This window comes from Oncorhynchus mykiss, chromosome 16, assembly GCF_013265735.2.
Source record: "Oncorhynchus mykiss isolate Arlee chromosome 16, USDA_OmykA_1.1, whole genome shotgun sequence".
Lineage (NCBI taxonomy): Eukaryota > Metazoa > Chordata > Actinopteri > Salmoniformes > Salmonidae > Oncorhynchus > Oncorhynchus mykiss.
In genome coordinates, this window is record NC_048580.1 from 29,547,488 (window position 1) to 29,566,918 (window position 19,431).

A 19,431-nucleotide genomic window follows, 5' to 3' on the forward strand; every position below is an offset into this window, starting at 1 on the left:
CACAATAAATGTTCCTTTTGTTCCATAAAGATTATTTTTATATCCAAAATACCTCCATTTGTTTGGCGCGTTATGTTCAGAAATCCACAGGCTTGAGCGGTCACGACATCACAGACTAAAATTCCAAATAGTATCCGTAAAGTGCGTCGAAAGATGTTAAATGTTTTTTATAATCAATCCTCAGGTTGTTTTTACAGTATTTAATCGATAATATGTTAACCGGAATGTAGCTTCTTCCATAGGCGAAAGAGAGAAAATGGCTGTTGCGCATGAAAAACTCTGCTGGGACACAGCCATCGCTCATTATTCAAAATAAAAACCTGAAACTATGTCTAAAGACTTCCCAGCTTGAGGAAGCCATAGGAAAATGAATCTGCTTGATATCCCTTTAAATGGAGGCAAGGCTCCATTGGAACAGAGCGCTTTCAGCACCTCCTTGTTGGATTTTCCTCAGGTTTTTGCCTGCAATAGCAGTTCTGTTATACTCACAAGCAATATTTTGACAGTTTTGGAAACTTTGGAGTGTTTTCTATCCTAATCTGACAATTATATGCATATTCTATTTTCTGGGCCTGAGAAATAGGCTGTATGTTTTTTTTGTTGCCAAAAACGAAAATACTGCCCCCTACACTCAAGAAGTTAACCGATAAAAGACAATTGTATGTACCTAGATGTTTAATATCCATAATCTTTAAGATTATTTATTTGAATTACACGCCCTCCAATTTCACCAGAAATTGTTGACAGGTGTCCCGCTGACGGGACACCTAGCCCAAAGATTAAGCTAGATTCTTAAAATGTGTACGCCTCATTTGTATGTTGGAGTCACTTTTCATTCTCAATTGATCTACCGTTTCTATCACAGGTCACTGTAATCTATGGGGGCTCAGGGCGGTACCATTCTGCTCATCTGATGAAGGTGCTCATGGGCGAGGAACGAGATGGAGTCACAATCCATGCCATGCCATGCACACTTGTGAGCTCTGGAGCTCCACCTCCGACAGGCAGAGTCAACATACGTTGCGGGTTCGTCAGGTCATCGGTTCACCCTGACATTTCCATTCCTCTTCTGATAACATAACTTGACCAACTGCTCACCAGGCACAGCATGGGCTGCCCAGACCGTTATGCTGTTCTTGTTATGCTGTTCTTGTTATGCTGTTCTGCTATTCCAAGGATGTGTAACTGAAGAATATAGATTAAAAATACTCTTTCAAAATGCTGATGTTTATTTAGTTATGGATCCATAAGAAATTAATTTGTCAAATATTCCATGATATTCTTAAGATATGTGTTGACTGAATATAAGCTAGTGATGCCTGCTAAAAAATAATTCTAAATAACAAACTGGCTTTATTTACAAATTAGTGATGTTCAAGAATTGCCTTTTTCTCACTCACTCTAGGTTAAATAAAAACAAAATCTTCAAAATATTGTTACTTTTTAAACAAAGCGATTTATTATTAATTCCTTTAGAATTATAAAAGTATCTTATCTAATGGAAATGCCGCTTAGATATTAGTTTAGAGTCCTCCAATCCTCTAAATGTAATTATCGGCGGAGAGTTAAGTTATTGAAAAATATTTTTTTTTAGGCCTACCATAGGCGAAATGAGTGTCACTAGTGTTGAATAATGTTCTGTTAAAAATGGTGTAGGTCTTATTTATTTCAAGAGCAAATTGAAGTTAGAAGCAAAAGCCTGCAACTGTTTTAGTACTGTTTTACGCTGCTCTGAGGCAAGCATGGGGACTGGTCTTGATAAATCAATGAGTTTTTTTACTTTCACTTAATCTCTGTTTGGGTATTGGTTAGACAATAATTTTAAAATTCGGGTGCAGAAATGTTATGCTCTTAGTGCAAACTTTATTTAACTAGGCAAGTCAAGGACAGCCTACTCCTTCCTGTCGGGGAATTGAACCCCGGTCACGCACGTGCCCTGCGGGGATTCTTTAGCTAAATAGCCCAGTACTGTACTGCCAGCATATTTTCCGTTCCATCCTAATGGAAACCCAGAAGGTTTTTAGTTTTTCTTGGAATATAAAAAAATATAATATTAATCAAATGAATTAAGCAAGTACCAGTTAAAAGTTTGGACCCACCTACTAATTCCAGGATATTTCTTTATTTTTTACTATTTTCTACATTGTAGAATAATAGTGAAGACATCACAACTATGAAATAATACATATGGAATCAGTTAAAAACAAATTCTTATTTACAAGGACAGCTTACTCCTTCCTCCCCATCGGGGATTTGAATCCCGGTCTTCCGGGATGTAAGGAATTAGGCACGTTCCCATGTTTACTACAGTATGTATTGTAGACTGCACAGAAGCATAATAAACACATTTTGTTAATAATATAATGATAAAAATACTCTTTCAAATTGCAGATGTTGATTTAGTTATGGATCCATAACGAATTACTATGGAATAAATATCACTGATTTACAGAAATATTGGAAAAAAGTTGTCTAATGAAGGCAAACAATTTAGAATGCACCAATCCTGTAGCCTTCTCCTGACTGTCACATTGTACAGCGCCATATTTTCCATTCCATGAGGGTTTTGTTTTTTGTTTTTCTCTGAATAGAAACATCATAATATTAATCAAATTAATTAAGCCAAATTTCTTATCAATCCCATATACTATGTTATTACAAAAAGGTTTTAAATTCTCTGATAATGCCAATGCAGAAGACTATCAAATGCTTCTCAAAGATGTCCTCTGGTGGTCAAACTAGCAATAAGTTACATTAACCTCTCTGCGCACGGAAATTCGACAAAATACGGTGATCGCTTCATAAATAGTCATATATTAAACATTCATGAAAATACAAGTGTCACATGCTTTGAAAGCCTAGAATCTTGCTAATCCAACTGCGTTGTCAGATTTAAAAAAGGATTTATTGCGAAAGAATACGATGCGATTATCTGAGGATAGAGCCCCATAAAAAAACAACGATTTCAACCAGCACAGGTGTAACAAAATCACAAACTGCAATAAAATAAATAGTTTACCTTTGACGATCTTCCTCTGTTTGCAATCCCAATGCTCATTGTTTGATCAAATCCATTTTTATAGCCTAACACAAAACATTTTGTGAACCGCTTGTGTCGTGAATTCCGTCTCATTCCATTTTCGATGACACACTCGAGGTAAATACACACACAGAACGTGACTTTTCCAGTCATGTTTGGTTTCATTGCAATTAACTGGTTTGTTTGTAACACAACCAAACCTGATGGGTCATTTCGCGGGACGTATTGACTGTAAGAAACCGATTTGAAGACAACAAGTAATGACATCATTGTGCACCAATGATTTGCCCGCTGTTTCGTTGATTGACTGTATTTTAACCCAATGACCACTGATCGTCTTGAAATCTAGCTGGGTAGATAGCCAATGAGCTGAGGTAAACGGCAATATGTAATGTTTATGTGTTGGAAGACCAACCCATGGAGTAAACTCCGGCGTAAAGAGGGTCATTCGCCAATGAAGTTTCATTACGGAAAGAGCAACGCATGTTGCGCACAGCGGTGTTTTGGTAAAGCGCATATTCAGCTGTTTATATATCAATCAGTATGGTGACTAAGTCAGGGAAATCTAAGTCTAGATATACAGATGTACACACAATTTGGACTGGTAAGTTCTTCTCATGCTAATGCCGTTGTTTGAAATTAATAATATAAAATATTATTTGTGAAATGAAATTGCCTATTTGAGGCTGTTGAGGGGAGGGCAGGCCCACAACAATGGCCAAAGTGAAATGGAGACAGTAGATACAGCTGGTCTGTTGTAATATAATAAAGACAGTAGATCTAGCTAGTCTGTCATAATATAATGGAGACAGATCTAGCTGAAATGTCATAATATAAAATAGACAGTAGATCTAGCTGGTCTGTCATAATATAAATGAGACAGTAGATCTAGCAGGTCTATAATAATATATCCAACCTTATGTTCCCTGTACTCTATATATATCTGTTTATTATACCTGTTGATACAGGGCTCATATGTGAAACTATTCTAACTGGACATTTTCTTTCACAGTGACACTGACTCCGAATGGGAGCCCCCAGTGCCAAGGTGTCCATTCCCCACAGAAGCTGGTTCATCCAGCTCCTGCCACAAGTGGTGTTCATCTGCGCAAATGTATTTCTGCAGGCATGGATGTGCTATGGCACCTGGCATCAGCAGCATAATATTGTGTCGAGGACTGAGAAAGTGTTATTTTGTAAATGTATATCTTTTTTCTTCATGTTTTTTCTCTCTTTTGGGGGGGGGGGTGTTAGAATACCATTTTGGTATTTTGTATATAGTTATTCCATTTCAAAATGTATAACTTCACCAATTTGGCCATTTGGGTACATTTTGGCTACTTGAGTGGGACACCTGGGTCACTTCATGTCATGTAGCACACTCATTTTGGAAGTTATCATTCTGAAACTTTGCACAAGTACTGTTGCCCTCCAATGTTTTTCACTGAAATTGTCCCCATCATCCTATCTGAATGTTTGTTTTATCTTGTTCATTTTAAAGATAATAACAATATCAATAAAAAACATGTTTTTTTTCATTGTATTATCTAAACCAGATATATTGTGTTATATTCTCCTACATTCAATTCACATTTACACAAACTTCAGAGTGTTTTCTTTCAAATGGTACCAAGAATATGCATATCCTTGGTTCTGTGCCTGAGCTACAGGCTGTTAGATTTGGGTATGTCTTCAGGCGGGAATTGAAAAAAGTAGGGGGTAGCTCTAAGGATTTATTAACAGAAAAAATGGCTGACAAATAGATAACATGCCACAGAATGCTGCAGCAGCACCAGGGTGTGCCGCAGTATGACACAACTTTTAAAGGAGGAACCACTATAGATCTATTTGCTTTCTCTCACTATGTATGTGCTTGTCTGACTGTTTCCCTCTCTGCTGCTTCCATCTTTCATGCTGCTTTCTTTCTCCTGTCAACATTCATTTTGTTCTTGAATTGATTAATCATCATTACTATGGCTTTATGGTAGTAATGATAGAGCAGAGACACAGATCTTTTACATTAGTGCAGATGAAGGGAAGGAGATGAAGAGAGTATACTATACTATATACTTTATACAATATTATTGTATAGACTGTCTACTATTGGCATGTACTATTCTTTCTCTCCCCTAGTTCCTGCGTCTCTCGTGGGACACCCCTCCTTCCATCGTCTACACCCTGATGATGGCCCACTGGGGGCTACCTCCGCCCAACCTGGTGGTGTCAGTGGTGAGCGGGGAGGGGAGAGCAAAGGTCAAGACGTGGGTACGGGAGGTCCTGAGGCAGGGATTGGTCAAAGCCTCCCAGAGCACAGGTACTGATGGAACCGCCTCCTCTCCTTACTCAATGGCACTTTCTGAACACGCATGTGCATAAAGATGGCAGAATACAGATATGACGCAATAGTGCTAAAACAATCTACAGAGTTTTTAAACTATGGCGCACAACATTGTTCAATTGGGATCATGTATACTGGGCTAAATACAGATATAAAAAGAGGGTAACGTTGAGAAAGCTACAATACAGAAAACGTATTAAGTCCATGGAGGCCGCCACCTTTGTGCACATCCGCTTTTGCAAATCATAATGAGTAGGGGGAGATTTTTGATATACTGTGGTCAGTAGCGGCGATTTAAGATGACGGATGTCAGTTATTATAATTTTTTTATGAGCATACCTTATATTATTTTTATTATTTCTATTACATCATGTCATTTATATTCCATTCAGTCATGTCAATGTAACATTGACAGGTTTAAGCTACGACATGATACTCAAATTTTCCCTAACCCATCATGAGGTTGCTACAACCTAGCCTGTAACTGAAACTGTAACTGAAGACAATTCTCACATTACTGTATGACCTCTGCCTTGCACAACCGCTATACAACTCTCTCGCCGTGCAATACCACAGTGAGTGTGAGCATATTTATTGTTTTGTCTTGAACTCTTAGGCCTCAGAGGGACTTCTGAAGAACGACAAGTAGCTGGTGGCCTTGTCACTTCAGGAGAGAGGAAATGGTCATTGTACTCCAAATTAGTCCCATACCCCGAGGGGTGATAGGGAATCGTGGAAATCCACTACTGTTCTCAGCTGTCCCGCCCTCTACACTCTGACCCAGTGGTTACCAAAGTTGTACAAGCTGTGACCCACCTTTCTGATCCTTTTTGAATTTTCCCGTGACCCTTTGAATATACTAGGATGACTGAATATTTGGAAAACCTTGCTCTCAAACCTGTCATTATCATAAGAAGAAGAGGGGTCTTTCAAGACATACAATCGCATGAATTGTCTCCCCCCAAGGGGTTCATATCTCTAGGTATTCTGCTCCATCTAGCTTATTAGTAAGTGGGTTTATTATTATTTTTAAATTCACCTTTGCTGTGTTTCAGCCTCCTATGTTATGCAATATATAACGTTCCTTTAATATATATATATATATATTTTACATTTAACCTTTATTTAACTAGGCAAGTCAGTTAAGAACAAATTCTTATTTACAATGATGGCCTACACCGCCAAACCCGGACGACGCTGGGGATTTGTGCGCCACTCTATGGGACTCCCAATCACGGGCCAGTTGTGACACAGCCTGGATTCAAACCAGGGTGTCTGTAGTGACACCTCAACCTCTGAGATGCAGTGCCTTAGACTACTGCGCCACTCAGGAGCCCTTTATATGAGACGCTCTGGATTTTAGCACTTCATTGAGAAGCTCTACTCCCACTACTACCACTCCCACACTCCAGCTTCACATACGACACCCACCATTATCTTGGTTAAAAGCTACTGCTGATGCAAGCACAAATAACTTTGAACTTAAGAGTGGGAGGAAAGAGAGAGTAATTGGCTCAGTACGGAGAAGTACGAGGAGAGGACAGATGTATTTAGACAATCAATAATCCTGAATTAAATATTGAAAATTATGACTAAAGAACCAGTGATAATGAGTGAGTGAGTTGCCATGACTTGTTTTTTGTAACATTTGGTCTCTATAAAAGTTGCCTCACCGTTCTACAAAATTGTTAAAGGAATTATATTCCTATTTGTTCATCAACCAATTCAATTATAACACTCTGTGCATTTCTAAGAATTTGTAAGATACTTATTTGCATAAAATGGACAGAGACCAGTCTCAAAATCAATCAATAGCGTTTATTCTCGAGAGTACTGATCATAATACAATGTACATTGGTTTATATCACATTTCGTCATAGTGTTTTGAAGTCTGCTCCTCCTTCTCTCCGATATAATGGCGAAATAGTTCACAAGCCTTCCCACATTGTCTGCCACCTGTTAAACAATCTACTACAAGCCCAAAGTCTCTCCCCACCCTGGGTAGAGACAGGAAGTCCTGTAAGGAACACAGCATTCCAGCCAGTCTGACGATAGCTCCATTCGTTGCTAACAAGGAACAGATAGTCCTTCTAATTCTGGACGAAAACTACACACATTACATTCAGTATTATGATTATAATAAGATTCATACATCCATACAGTAACATAGTAGTATTCTGTTTAGTCATAGTTCTGATTTCTGATTGCATACATAATTTAGTCATTATTCATAAAAATCCCTTAACAAAAATCTACAACATTAGGCCTACTCAGTTGTTTTCCTAGAAAGCAACTGACAATGACAGAATCGTCTGCTAACTTTATTAGCTATTTCTCTTGAATCATATTTGCTCCAAGTAACCATCATTACTTGTCAATGTAATACCATCTTACCACTTTGAACTGGAAATATACTAGATCATGTAATAACATCCCATGATATTCTCCCCTCTCTTTCTTTCTCTCTCTCACACACACCTACTACAGGAGCGTGGATACTGACTGGAGGCCTGCGTGAGGGTGTAGGGAGGTGTGTAGGGGAAGCGGTAAGGGACCATGCCACCGCTGCCTCATCTGTCTCCCTGAACAAGGTGGTGGCTCTGGGCATCGCTCCATGGGGCCTGGTCCACAACCGCCAGCAGCTGGTCAATCCGCAGGTAATGCACGCTATCGTGCCGAACCAAACTGCTAACTCAGATATTTCCTTTTCACATTGTCTTTTTCAGCATAGTTTAAGAAACTATGGTGGAAATGATGGTGGATATCTTGGCTTGGCTCGGTTTTATTTTTTAATTTTTTTATTTCATCTTTATTTAACCAGGTAGGCCAGTTGAGAACAAGTTCTAATTTACAACTGCGAACTGGCCAAGATAAAGCAAAGCAGTGCGACACAAACAACAACACAGAGTTACACATGGAATAAACAAACGTACAGTCAATAACACAATAGGAAAAAAGTATATATACAGTGTGTGCAAATGGCATGAGGAGGTAAGGCAATAAATAGGCCATAGTATATAGGCCAAGTAATTACAATTCAGCAAATTAAGACTGGAGTGATAGATGTGCAGATGATGATGTGCAAGTAGAAATACTGGTGGGCAAAAGAGCAAAAAAGTCAATAAGAACAATATGGGGATGAGGTAGGTAGATTGGATGGACTATTTACAGATGGGCTGTGTACAGCTGCAGCGATCGGTTAGCTGCTCAGATAGCTGATGTTTAAAGTTAGTGAGGGAGATACGTCTCCAACTTCAGCAATTTTTGCAATTCGTTCCAGTCACAGTATGAAAAGCCCTCATGTTCTGACCATGTCTTGTTTCCCCCTCTTCCAGGGTAGCTTCCCTGCTAGGTACTACTTCCAGAACACGTCCCGTGACTCATGTTGCCTGGACAACAACTACCAGGCCTTTCTTCTGGTGGATGATGGGAGTGTAGGCCGCAGAGGGGGCGAGGCAAGCTTCAGGGCCCGGCTGGAGGATTATATTTCCCATCAGCGCACAGGCATCTGGGGTGAGAGACGTTGGATTCAAATACGTCAATTTAGTCTATGTAATTCAGGCTAAACAAAAGCACGTGCCTCAGGTAAACCATGTGAGAAATAAGGGCACTACTTCCGTTGGAGGGCATCTTTATTTGAATCCATACTAGTATATGGTTTTAGCTTGTTGTTGCCACCTGACTGCGTGGCTTCATCCTATCCAAAATTCATCCTTTCCTCCTCCTTTCTTGAAGTAATCACTCATCAGAATGACTGGACAATCATGTTAGATCAGTGATCACCTCATTGAAAGGGCCTCCTTTTGTCTCTGTTGGTTCTGGTTGAACTGGATAGGTTAAAGCCAGGCTGTCAGGTGGCAACACCAAGCTATTACCATATTACTTATACTAGTATTCATTTGAATTCTAGAGGATGATTAATCTTGCGTTACCACAGGGATTCTAAATACTTCTGGCCCTTCTTTGGACACTGTGTTAACTAACCTCCAGACGAGCTTCAATGCCATACAACTCTCCTTCCGTGGCCTCCAACTGCTCTTAAATGCAAGTAAAACTAAATGCATGCTCTTCAACCGATCGCTGCCCGCACCTGCCCGCCCGTCCAGCATCACTACTCTGGACGGTTCTGACTTAGAATATGTGGACAACTACAAATACCTAGGTGTCTGGTTAGACTTTAAACTCTCCTTCCAGACTAACATTAAGCATCTCCAATCCAAAATGAAATCTAGTATCGACTTCCTATTTTGCAACAAAGCATCCTTCACTCATGCTGCCAAACATACCCTCGTAAAACTGACTATCCTACCGATCCTTGACTTCGGCGATGTCATTTACAAAATAGCCTCCAACACTTTACTCAGCAAATTGGATGCAGTCTATCATAGTGCCATCCATTTTGTCACCAAAGCCCCATATACTACCCACCACTGCGACCTGTATGCTCTCGTTGGCTGGCTCTCGGTGGCTGGCCCTCGCTTCATATTCGTCGCCAAACCCATTGGCTCCAGGTCATCTGTAAGTCTTTGCTAGGTAAAGCCCCACCTTATCTCAGCTCACTGGTCACCATAGCAGCACCCACCCGTAGCACACGCTCCAGCAGGTATATTTCACTGGTCACCCCCAAAGCCAATTCGACTTTTGGCCGCCTTTCCTTTCAGTTCTCTGCTGCCAATGACTGGAACGAATTGCAAAAATCACTGAAGCTGGAGACTCATATCTCCCTCACTAACTTCTGCACATCTATCACTCCAGTGTTTAATTGCTAAATTGTAATTATTTTGCCACTATGGCCTATTTATTGCCTTACCTCCCTTATCTTACCTCATTTGCACACACTGTATATAGACTTTTTCTATTGTGTTATTGACTGTATTCCATGTGTAACTCTGTGTTATTGTTTGTGTCGCACTGCTTTGCATTATCTTGTCCAGGTCGCAGTTGTAAATGAGAACTTGTTCTCAACTGGCCTACCTGGTGAATTAAAATAAATAAATAAAAAGGTCCCCCCCAAAAAATGTATTGAAAAAGATATGTATATAGTAACTTAAAAAAATTAAATAATCAATGGCATTATAACCATTCAATGCTGTTATTATAGTCTATGACCTCTGACATCACCTAGTTGTCTACTGAAATGCCTAGAGTAGCTATTGCATTTTCAGGTTGACATCGTGAAAGTGCACACTATGCCATCCTGTGGTGATAGAACAGCACTGCATGCATGATAATACGATTTTACAACTATGGCATCTGTTGGACCTCAGCCATGGCATAGTCTAGTTCTTCTGCCAAGTGTAGGAGAGCATGCCGGGCTAGCCATTACATGTCACATCATGTCTTTTCAATGAGCTTATCAAAAAGTAAATGCAAGCACACAGAGTTGAAAAGGTCATCTTAGACGATTAATTCTTTGAGTGCAGTGACACACATTAACAAAACGCATTGCGCTAAAAACTTTGGTATTCTTAACATTATGTTTCTCTTATCTGTGTAGGAACCCTGTAATACACTAGTGCTTTCTTAGTTTACCTGCCACAAATAGTCATGTATAGCCAACAGAAACTTTTGAGAAATTTCAAGCTGTTACTCAGTTGTTTTTGTTGGAAGTTGTAATCATTTCTGAACGTCTGTCTGTCAGGCAGTGGAAGCATTGACATCCCCGTCCTGTGCATGCTGATATCAGGAGAGACAACCATGCTGGAGGTACAATCACATGACTTAATTTCTTATAGTCTGAGTAGTTTTATTTACAAACCCTTTTTGATGATCAATCTATTAGTTGCTCATTGCTATCTGTGTATATTGCAAGGCTTGTATATCACCCTCCCCTCTTCCCTCTCTCTCCTTCCCAGCGGTTGGATCTCTCTCTGAGGAACTCCATGCCCTGGCTGGTGCTGGCGGGGTCGGGTGGTGTGGCCGACCTCGTCAGTGACGTCCTGGAGAGCCTATCGTCTGCGCCCCCTGTCCTGTCCTCCACCGAGGGGGAGGGTGAGGCGGGACCTAGTGTGGACCTTAAAGACAGAGTGGCCGAGAGGGTTAGGAAGCACTTTCCGTCCGAAACAGAGATAGACAAACTGGTAGAACGGGTAAGAGCAGGGGAGAATGTGTGACAGTATTTTGCTGCACAGGGTAATTTTCTCAGCTAAGCATGGTCTTTCACGGCTTCCTCTCTTCATCTCCTTTCCCTCATTACCACAAACAGGTGAAAGGATTGGATAGGTTTTGAAAAGCCCGACCACAATAAAGAGCCTCTCAAATATTGCCCTTGAACAGTGTTTGCCAAACTGGTCATCATACTATTTTCACCTACACCTCAGCATCTCTCCTCCTATCCCATGTTCACAGGTTCTGAGCATCTACCTGAACAGGGATCTGATCACTGTCTACCATGGAGAGCAGGAGGGACCAGATGACTTTGACACGGTCTTGCTCAAAGCCTTGGTTAGAGGTATGATACACCGTATCACCCCTGTTTCGCGAATGCAAGCATTGCATGAGTGGAATAATTTGACTTCAGCCCATATGTATCCACAGTTCACACTGCTGATCCATACTGTATAAGCTGATGCAGGACATAATTCCAAATCAAATCAAATGTTATTTGTCACATGAACCGAATAAAACAGGTGTAGACCTTACAGTGAAATGCTTCCAAGCCCTTAACCAACAATCCAGTTTTAAGAAAAATACAAAAAAAGTAAGAAATAATAGAAACAAATTATTAAAGTGCAGCAGTAAAATACCAATAGCGAGGCTATATACCTGTATACCATCACGTGTACCGGTACAGAGTCAATGTGCTCCGGTTAGTCAAGTTAATAGAGGTAATATGTACATGTAGGTAGAATTATTAAAGTGACTATGCATAGATAATAACAGAGAGTATTTTTAGAGCATTCCTCTGACACTGTCTGGTATAGAGGTCCGGGATGGCAGGAAGCTTGGCCCCGGTGATGTACTGGGCCGTACACACTACCCTCTGTAGTGCCTTGCGGCCGGAAGCCAAGCAGTTGCCATACCAGAAAGTGATGCATCCTATCAGGATGCTCTTGATGGTGCAGCTGTAGAATATTTTGAGGATCTGAGGACCCATACCAAATCTTTTCAGTCTCCTGAGGGGGAATAGGTGTTGTTGTGCCCTCTTCACGACTGTCTTGGTGTGCTTGGACCATGTTAGTTTGTTGGTGATGTGGACCTGCTCTACTACAGCCCGTCGATGAGAATGGGGTCGTGCTCGGTCCTCCTTTTCCTGTAGTCCAATATCATCTCCTTTGTCTTGATCACGTTGAGGGAGAGGTTGTTGTCCTTGCACCACATGGTCAAGTCTCTGACCTGCTCACTATAGGCTGTCTCATCGTTGTCGGTGATCAGGCCTACAACTGTTGTGTCATCGGCAAATTTAATGATGGTGTTGGAGTCGTGCCTGGCCATGCAGTTATGAGTGAACAGGGTGTACAGGAGGGGACTGAGCCCGCACCCCTGAGGGGCCCCCGTGTTGAGGATCACCGTGGCGGATGTGTTGTTACCAACCCTTACCACCTGGGGGCGGCCTGTTAGGAAGTCCAGGGTCCAGTTGCAGAGGGAGGTGTTTAGTCCCAGGGTCCGTAGCGTAGTGATGAGCTTTGAGGGCACTATGGTGTTGGAATGCTGAGCTGTAGTCAATGAATAATATTCTCACATAGGTGTTCCTTTTGTCCAGGTGTGAAAGGACAGTGCAATAGAGATTGCATCATCTGTGGATCTGTTGGGGCGGTATGCAAATTTGAGTGGGTCTAGGGTTTCTGGGATAATGGTGTTGTGAGCCATGACCAGCCTTTCAATGCACTTCATGGCTACAGATGTGAGTGCTACGGGTTGGTAGTCATTTAGGCAGGGTACAGAGTGGCATAGGCAAGATGCAGTAGATGGTATCGAGTACAGTATATACATATGAGATGAGTATGTAAACAAAGTGGCATAGTTTAAAGTGGCTAGTGATACATGTATTACATAAAGATGCAGTAGATGATATAGAGTACAGTATATACGTATACATATGAGAAATAATGTAGGGTATGTAAACATGATATTAAGTAGCATTGTTTAAAGTGGCTAGTGATATATTTTACATCAATTCCCATCAATTCCCATTATTAAAGTGGCTGGAGTTGAGTCAGTGTTTTGGCAGCAGCAGCCACTCAATGTTAGTGTGGGCTGTTTAACAGTCTGATGGCCTTGAGATAGAAGCTGTTTTTCAGTCTCTCGGTCGCAGCTTTGATGCACCTGTACTGACCTCGCCTTCTGGATGATAGCGGGGTGAACAGGCAGTGGCTCGGGTGGTTGTTGTCCTTGATGATCTTTATGGCCTTCCTGTGACATCGGGTGGTGTAGGTGTCCTGGAGGGCAGGTAGTTTGTCCCCGGTGATGCGTTGTGCAGACCTCACTACCCTCTGGAGAGCCTTACGGTTGTGGGCGGAGCAGTTGCCGTACCAGGCGGTGATACAGCCCGACAGGATGCTCTCGATTGTGCATCTGTAGAAGTTTCTGAGTGCTTTTGGTGACAAGCCGAATTTCTTCAGCCTCCTGAGGTTGAAGAGGCGCTGCTGCGCCTTCTTCACGATGCTGTCTGTGTGGGTGGACCAATTCAGTTTGTCTGTGATGTGTACGCAGAGGAACTTAAAACTTACTACCCTCTCCACTACTGTTCCATCGATGTGGATAGGGGGGTGTTCCCTCTGCTGTTTCCTGAAGTCCACAATCATCTCCTTAGTTTTGTTGACGTTGAGTGTGAGGTTATTTTCCTGACACCACACTCTGAGGGCCCTCACCTCCTCCCTGTAGGCCGTCTCGTCGTTGTTGGTAATCAAGCCTACCACTGTTGTGTCGTCCGCAAACTTGATGATTGAGTTGGAGGCGTGCGTGGCCACGCAGTCGTGGGTGAACAGGGAGTACAGGAGAGGGCTCAGAACGCACCCTTGTGGGGACCCCAGTGTTGAGGATCAGCGGGGTGGAGATGTTGTTACCTACCCTCACCACCTGGGGGCGGCCCATCAGGAAGTCCAGTACCCAGTTGCACAGGGCGGGGTCGAGACCCAGGGTCTCGAGCTTGAGGACGAGTTTGGAGGGTACTATGGTGTTAAATGCTGAGCTGTAGTCGATGAACAGCATTCTCACATCGGTATTCCTCTTGTCCAGATGGGTTAGGGCAGTGTGCAGTGTGGTTGAGATTGCATCGTCTTTGGACCTATTTGGGCAGTAAGCAAATTGGAGTGGGTCTAGGGTGTCAGGTAGGGTGGAGGTGATATGGTCCTTGACTAGTCTCTCAAAGCACTTCATGATGACGGAAGTGAGTGCTACGGGGCGGTAGTCGTTTAGCTCAGTTACCTTAGCTTTCTTGGGAACAGGAACAATGGTGGCCCTCTTGAAGCATGTGGGAACAGCAGACTGGGATAGGGATTGATTGAATATGTCCGTAAACACACCAGCCAGCTGGTCTGCGCATGCTCTGAGGGCACGGCTGGGGATGCCGTCTGGGACTGCAGCCTTGCGAGGGTTAACACGTTTAAATGTTTTACTCACCTCGGCTGCAGTGAAGGAGAGTCCGCATGATTTGGTTGCGGGCCGTGTCAGTGGCACTGTATTGTCCTCAAAGCGGGCAAAAAAGTTATTTAGTCTGCCTGGGAGCAAGGCATCCTGGTCCGTGACTGGGCTGGTTTTCTTTTTGTAATCCGTGATTGACTGTAGACCCTGCCACATACCTCTTCTGTCTGAGCCGTTGAATTGCGATTCGACTTTGTCTCTATACTGACACTTAGCTTGTTTGATTGCCTTGCGGAGGGAATAGCTACACTGTTTGTGTTCGGTCATGTTTCCGGTCACCTTGCCCTGATTAAAAGCAGTGGTTCGCGCCTTCAGTTTCACGCGAATGCTGCCATCAATCCACGGTTTCTGGTTTGGGAATGTTTTAATCGTTGCTATAGGAACGACATCTTCAACGCACGTTCTAATGAACTCGCTCACCGAATCAGCGTATTCGTCAATGTTGTTGTTTGACGCAATACGAAACATATCCCAGTCCACGTGATGGAAGCAGTCTTGGAGCGTGGAATCAGATTGGTCGGACCAGCGTTGAACAGACCTCAGCGTGGGAGCTTCTTGTTTTAGCTTTTGTCTGTAGGCAGGGAGCAACAAAATGGAGTCGTGGTCAGCTTTTCCGAAAGGAGGGCGGGGCAGGGCCTTATATGCATCGCGGAAGTTAGAATAGCAATGATCCAAGGTTTTACCAGCCCTGGTTGCGCAATCGATATGCTGATACAATTTAGGGAGTCTTGTTTTCAGATTAGCACAGGTGTGCCAAACTTGTAGTGTCATACCCAAGAAAACTCAAGGCTGTAATCGCTGCCAAAGGTGCGTCAACAAAGTACTGAGTAAAGGATCTGAACATTTATGTAAATGTGATTTTTCAGTTTTTTATATTTAATACATTTGCAAAACTTCTAAAGAACAGTTTTTGCTTAGTCATAATGGGGTATTGTGTGTAAAAATATTTCATCCATTTTAGAATAAGACTGCAATGTAACAAAATGTGGAAAAAGTCTAGGGGTCTGAATACTTTCCGAATGCACTGTACATGTTTTGTGATATCAAAAAATAACTATAATGAGTAGGAAATGCTACAATAGCCTACTATCAATAAAATATATTCTGCTTGTTGTCCTACTACAAATTATGTGGTAGGCCTATCGGTAAAAAAAATTGCCTAAAGAAAGTTTGTGTGTCACGTGTACTCCCTCTCCGGCCTCTAGGTCACCAGGCTGCTCATTTATGGCGCACACCTGTCACCATCGTTAAGTGCATTTGCACATAATGAAACTCACCTGGACTCCATCACCTTGATTACCTGCCCTTATATGCCACTCCCTTTGTTTTCTTCCCCATTCATCAAATGAGCATATATCATGTTATAAAAAACGGAAAAGACCTTTGGTTGGGCAAATTCATTCATGCCTGTTTAGTAGGCTAAGTATAATTCATGGTTGTATTTGGTTATGGTGTAGTCTACAAGGCTTCACCATAGGCCCAACAATCAGTCCAAGATTTAAATGAGTAAATAACATACAGTATGTCTATGAATCCTATCATATTGTGATTATCTGTAATCACATTTTTGGTTGTCTCTTTAAATCTGCTAGGTAAATTAAGTAGCCTATCAAAATACCGTATCGTACCCACAAGCGAACCTTGTCCATCCTCCTGTGTCATCTTGTCATTAGCGGCAATTATTGTCTTTACTTGCTGCGCAGAGTTGGTTTGATGGAGTTGTTGTAATAGGCCTCTTCGTCTTGGGGGTTCAGAAAGGTTTTGGTAGCTCCTTGGGAGGTGATGATCAGTCTGGCAGGGTGAATTAGCCCGTGCTGGATCTCTGCCTCACATAGGTACACCCTGATATTGTTGTCAAGGCTCTCTTTTTGGTCATATCAGCAGTCATGTTGGGAAACATCTTTGCCTTCATCCCACAAAAGTTAATATCTAATTTCTTCCTTGACAACTGTATGATTGCGTGTTTGACCTGACAACGCTGCATCCTCACGATCATCACGCGGGGTCAGCATGCCAAGATGGTTTCGATCCAATTCCGATGTGTGTTCTCCACTGCTGGTTCACTGGACAGTTCCTCAGCCTGGAACAGTTCTGTGAAGAATGCTGTCATGTAAGCTGTTGGATTTCCCTGTTCAATGCCGTTATCAAATCCTGTGACACGAAGATTACATTTACGACTGCATTTCCAAAACTTCAAGCTTGTCAAGTTCAGTCACCCTGCCATCCACTTTAGGCATGGCTTCTTCAGCTATGGCTGTCTTCTCGTTTCATTCAGCAACTGATGTCCTAATTGTTTCCAGACTTGGTTGGAGCTTGTCTATTGCTGTGCCTATCTCTTCCTGTATGATAGAACAGATTCATTCAACTCATTTTCTCTCACTGCTGCTTGCGATCCCGATTCGGTGCCCACCATTGCGCCGACAGTGTGGTTTCTCGGTTTCTCTGAGGTGTCCGTGCTCACTCCATGCGACCGAAACAGGAAGTGATCTCTATTTGTATTTGAACTGTCATGACTCTCTCTCCTTGGTGAGGATCTAAGGCACAAGATTAGCTCGGCACAGGGCTGACAGCAGTGTAGGCTGGTGACTTGAAAAAATGAGGAGGATGGATGACCAATGGTATAGGCGCGGACCAAATGATAAAACGCGTTTGAAAAATCATCAAAGACAAATGATTTTAACCTAAAAGTTTAATAAAGACATTTATAGTAAAATATTATGGGGAAGGGAATGAGAAGGCTACAGTGTTGGGAAGGGCAGCAGTGATTGAATGAGGGTATTTGGCGTGAATAGAGGTGTTCAGAGGCTTCAGTGGCAAAAAAGTTTCATCATGGATGGATGGATGGTGCTGTAGAAGAGCCCAAATCCTCCACTAAGGGCAGGACAGGATTTGGCTGGGAAGACAAAAAAGCAATAAGACACAGTTAGACAAAAGAGCTAAGAATGAGTTAGACCAAGCAAGAAGTAAATCACACTTGTGTGATAATGTGATTGTGTTTGTGTATGGGATTGACTCTACATAGTAATGAAGAAAATGTATAGGTGTACTCTCAGTGCTTGGAGAGGAAACATTCAATGTGCCAGTGGATAAAAGAGCATATGGGGAATAACAGACAGCAGAGGACCAGGGGGTTCAGTTCTTCAGAGGGGCATAGACTGTTCAGTTCTTCAGAGAACTAAACACCCCTATGCCCTCTGAAGAACTAAACAGCCCTGTGCCCTCTGAAGAACTAAACAGCCCTGTGCCCTCTGAAGAACTAAACAGCCCTGTGTCCTCTGAAGAACTAAACAGCCCTGTGCCCTCTGAAGAACTAAACAGCCCCGTGCCCTCTGAAGAACTAAACAGCCCCGGCTGTCCATGGAGCGTGGGGGAGTTACTGTTGAAAACCAAATGTTCATGAAACATAATTTCATAAACAATTAAACTAATTAAAACCTTATTATAATGGGGAAAACATGTTAAAGCCTTACTTTAAAGTTGAAGTCCATTCTTCTCATAGTCTGGTTGGCAAACTGGTCGATGGCCTTATACCAGTAAGGATCTTTCTGCAGTGATTTAAGAATTCTCCTCTCTATGGATACAATTACAAGGTTCCTCAGTGTCTCTTGTCCCATAGTGTTCTGAGAGTTGCAGCCTCTTGAGGTAGGAGAAGCTTCGCTCCACCCCACCTGATGTTGCCCCCATAGTAGCAACTAGGCAGCCTGCACAGCTCAGGCATCGCTTAATCAAGTCCACTGCTCTTATAGTGCAGGATTGTGTCAGACAGCTTTGCAATGTTCCCTTGAATCTCCTCATCACAGTAAAACACTTGTTTTCAATCTTTCCTGATTACATTTTTTTTCCAATAGTCTGCAATAGGCTTGTCAGAGCATCATCTGGGTTTTTTCTCTTGAATTAATCAAATTTACTACCATCTAACAACTCCAGGAATCGCATGCAGTTCAGGCTTTTGTACCTCTGTGCTATCTGAGACTTCATGTTGTCATGAATTGAGTCATACAGTGCTTTGTAGGTGCCTTAGATCCTGAGTGCCCTGCCTACGCTTCCTCCTGTGCATGATGTCTGGATCCTCTTTCACGCTTGCTGTCTTCTCATATATGGCACTGAATGCTACATCAGACTTTTGCTCCTCCATTCTGCTTGTTCGATTCTCTATTATTTTACATTAGGCTACATCCATGGCTTTCTGCTGCACTATGTCAAACACAACATCTGTGTGAGCAAATATCTCCTCAAAAGTTAGAAGTTAAAAAAAAATCAACAAAAAAATCTTCCAGCTTTGCCTTGAACCCATCTGCACATGACACAGTATCATCATCCATGGTAGGGTGCTCTATAATATGGGTGAAGGTGTCCATCAGTTGGTCATAGTTTTTCGCCACAGTGTTAACAATTCTAGAAGTTCAATTCTAACGTGTTGGTGCGTTTTTTGGTCAGCATGCACATCCAGCCTGTTCAAGCAACATCACCA

The 19,431-nt window shown here is 42.2% G+C and overlaps 1 protein-coding gene across 2 annotated transcripts in view; it reads left to right on the forward strand.

Annotated features, from left to right (window-relative positions):
* LOC110491797 (transient receptor potential cation channel subfamily M member 4) overlaps positions 1–19,431 on the forward strand; it is a 94,970-nt gene that overhangs the window by 13,446 nt on the left and 62,093 nt on the right. For both annotated transcript variants that reach the window (XR_005036502.1, XM_021565561.2), the window contains exons 4-9: positions 5,174–5,354; positions 7,866–8,035; positions 8,714–8,891; positions 11,020–11,084; positions 11,234–11,467; positions 11,727–11,829. Coding sequence is in view for 1 of the 2 variants with exons in the window: in XM_021565561.2 (XP_021421236.2) it covers positions 5,174–5,354; positions 7,866–8,035; positions 8,714–8,891; positions 11,020–11,084; positions 11,234–11,467; positions 11,727–11,829 (931 nt within the window). In the remaining variant the exon portion in view is untranslated. The remainder of the gene's footprint in view (positions 1–5,173; positions 5,355–7,865; positions 8,036–8,713; positions 8,892–11,019; positions 11,085–11,233; positions 11,468–11,726; positions 11,830–19,431) is intronic.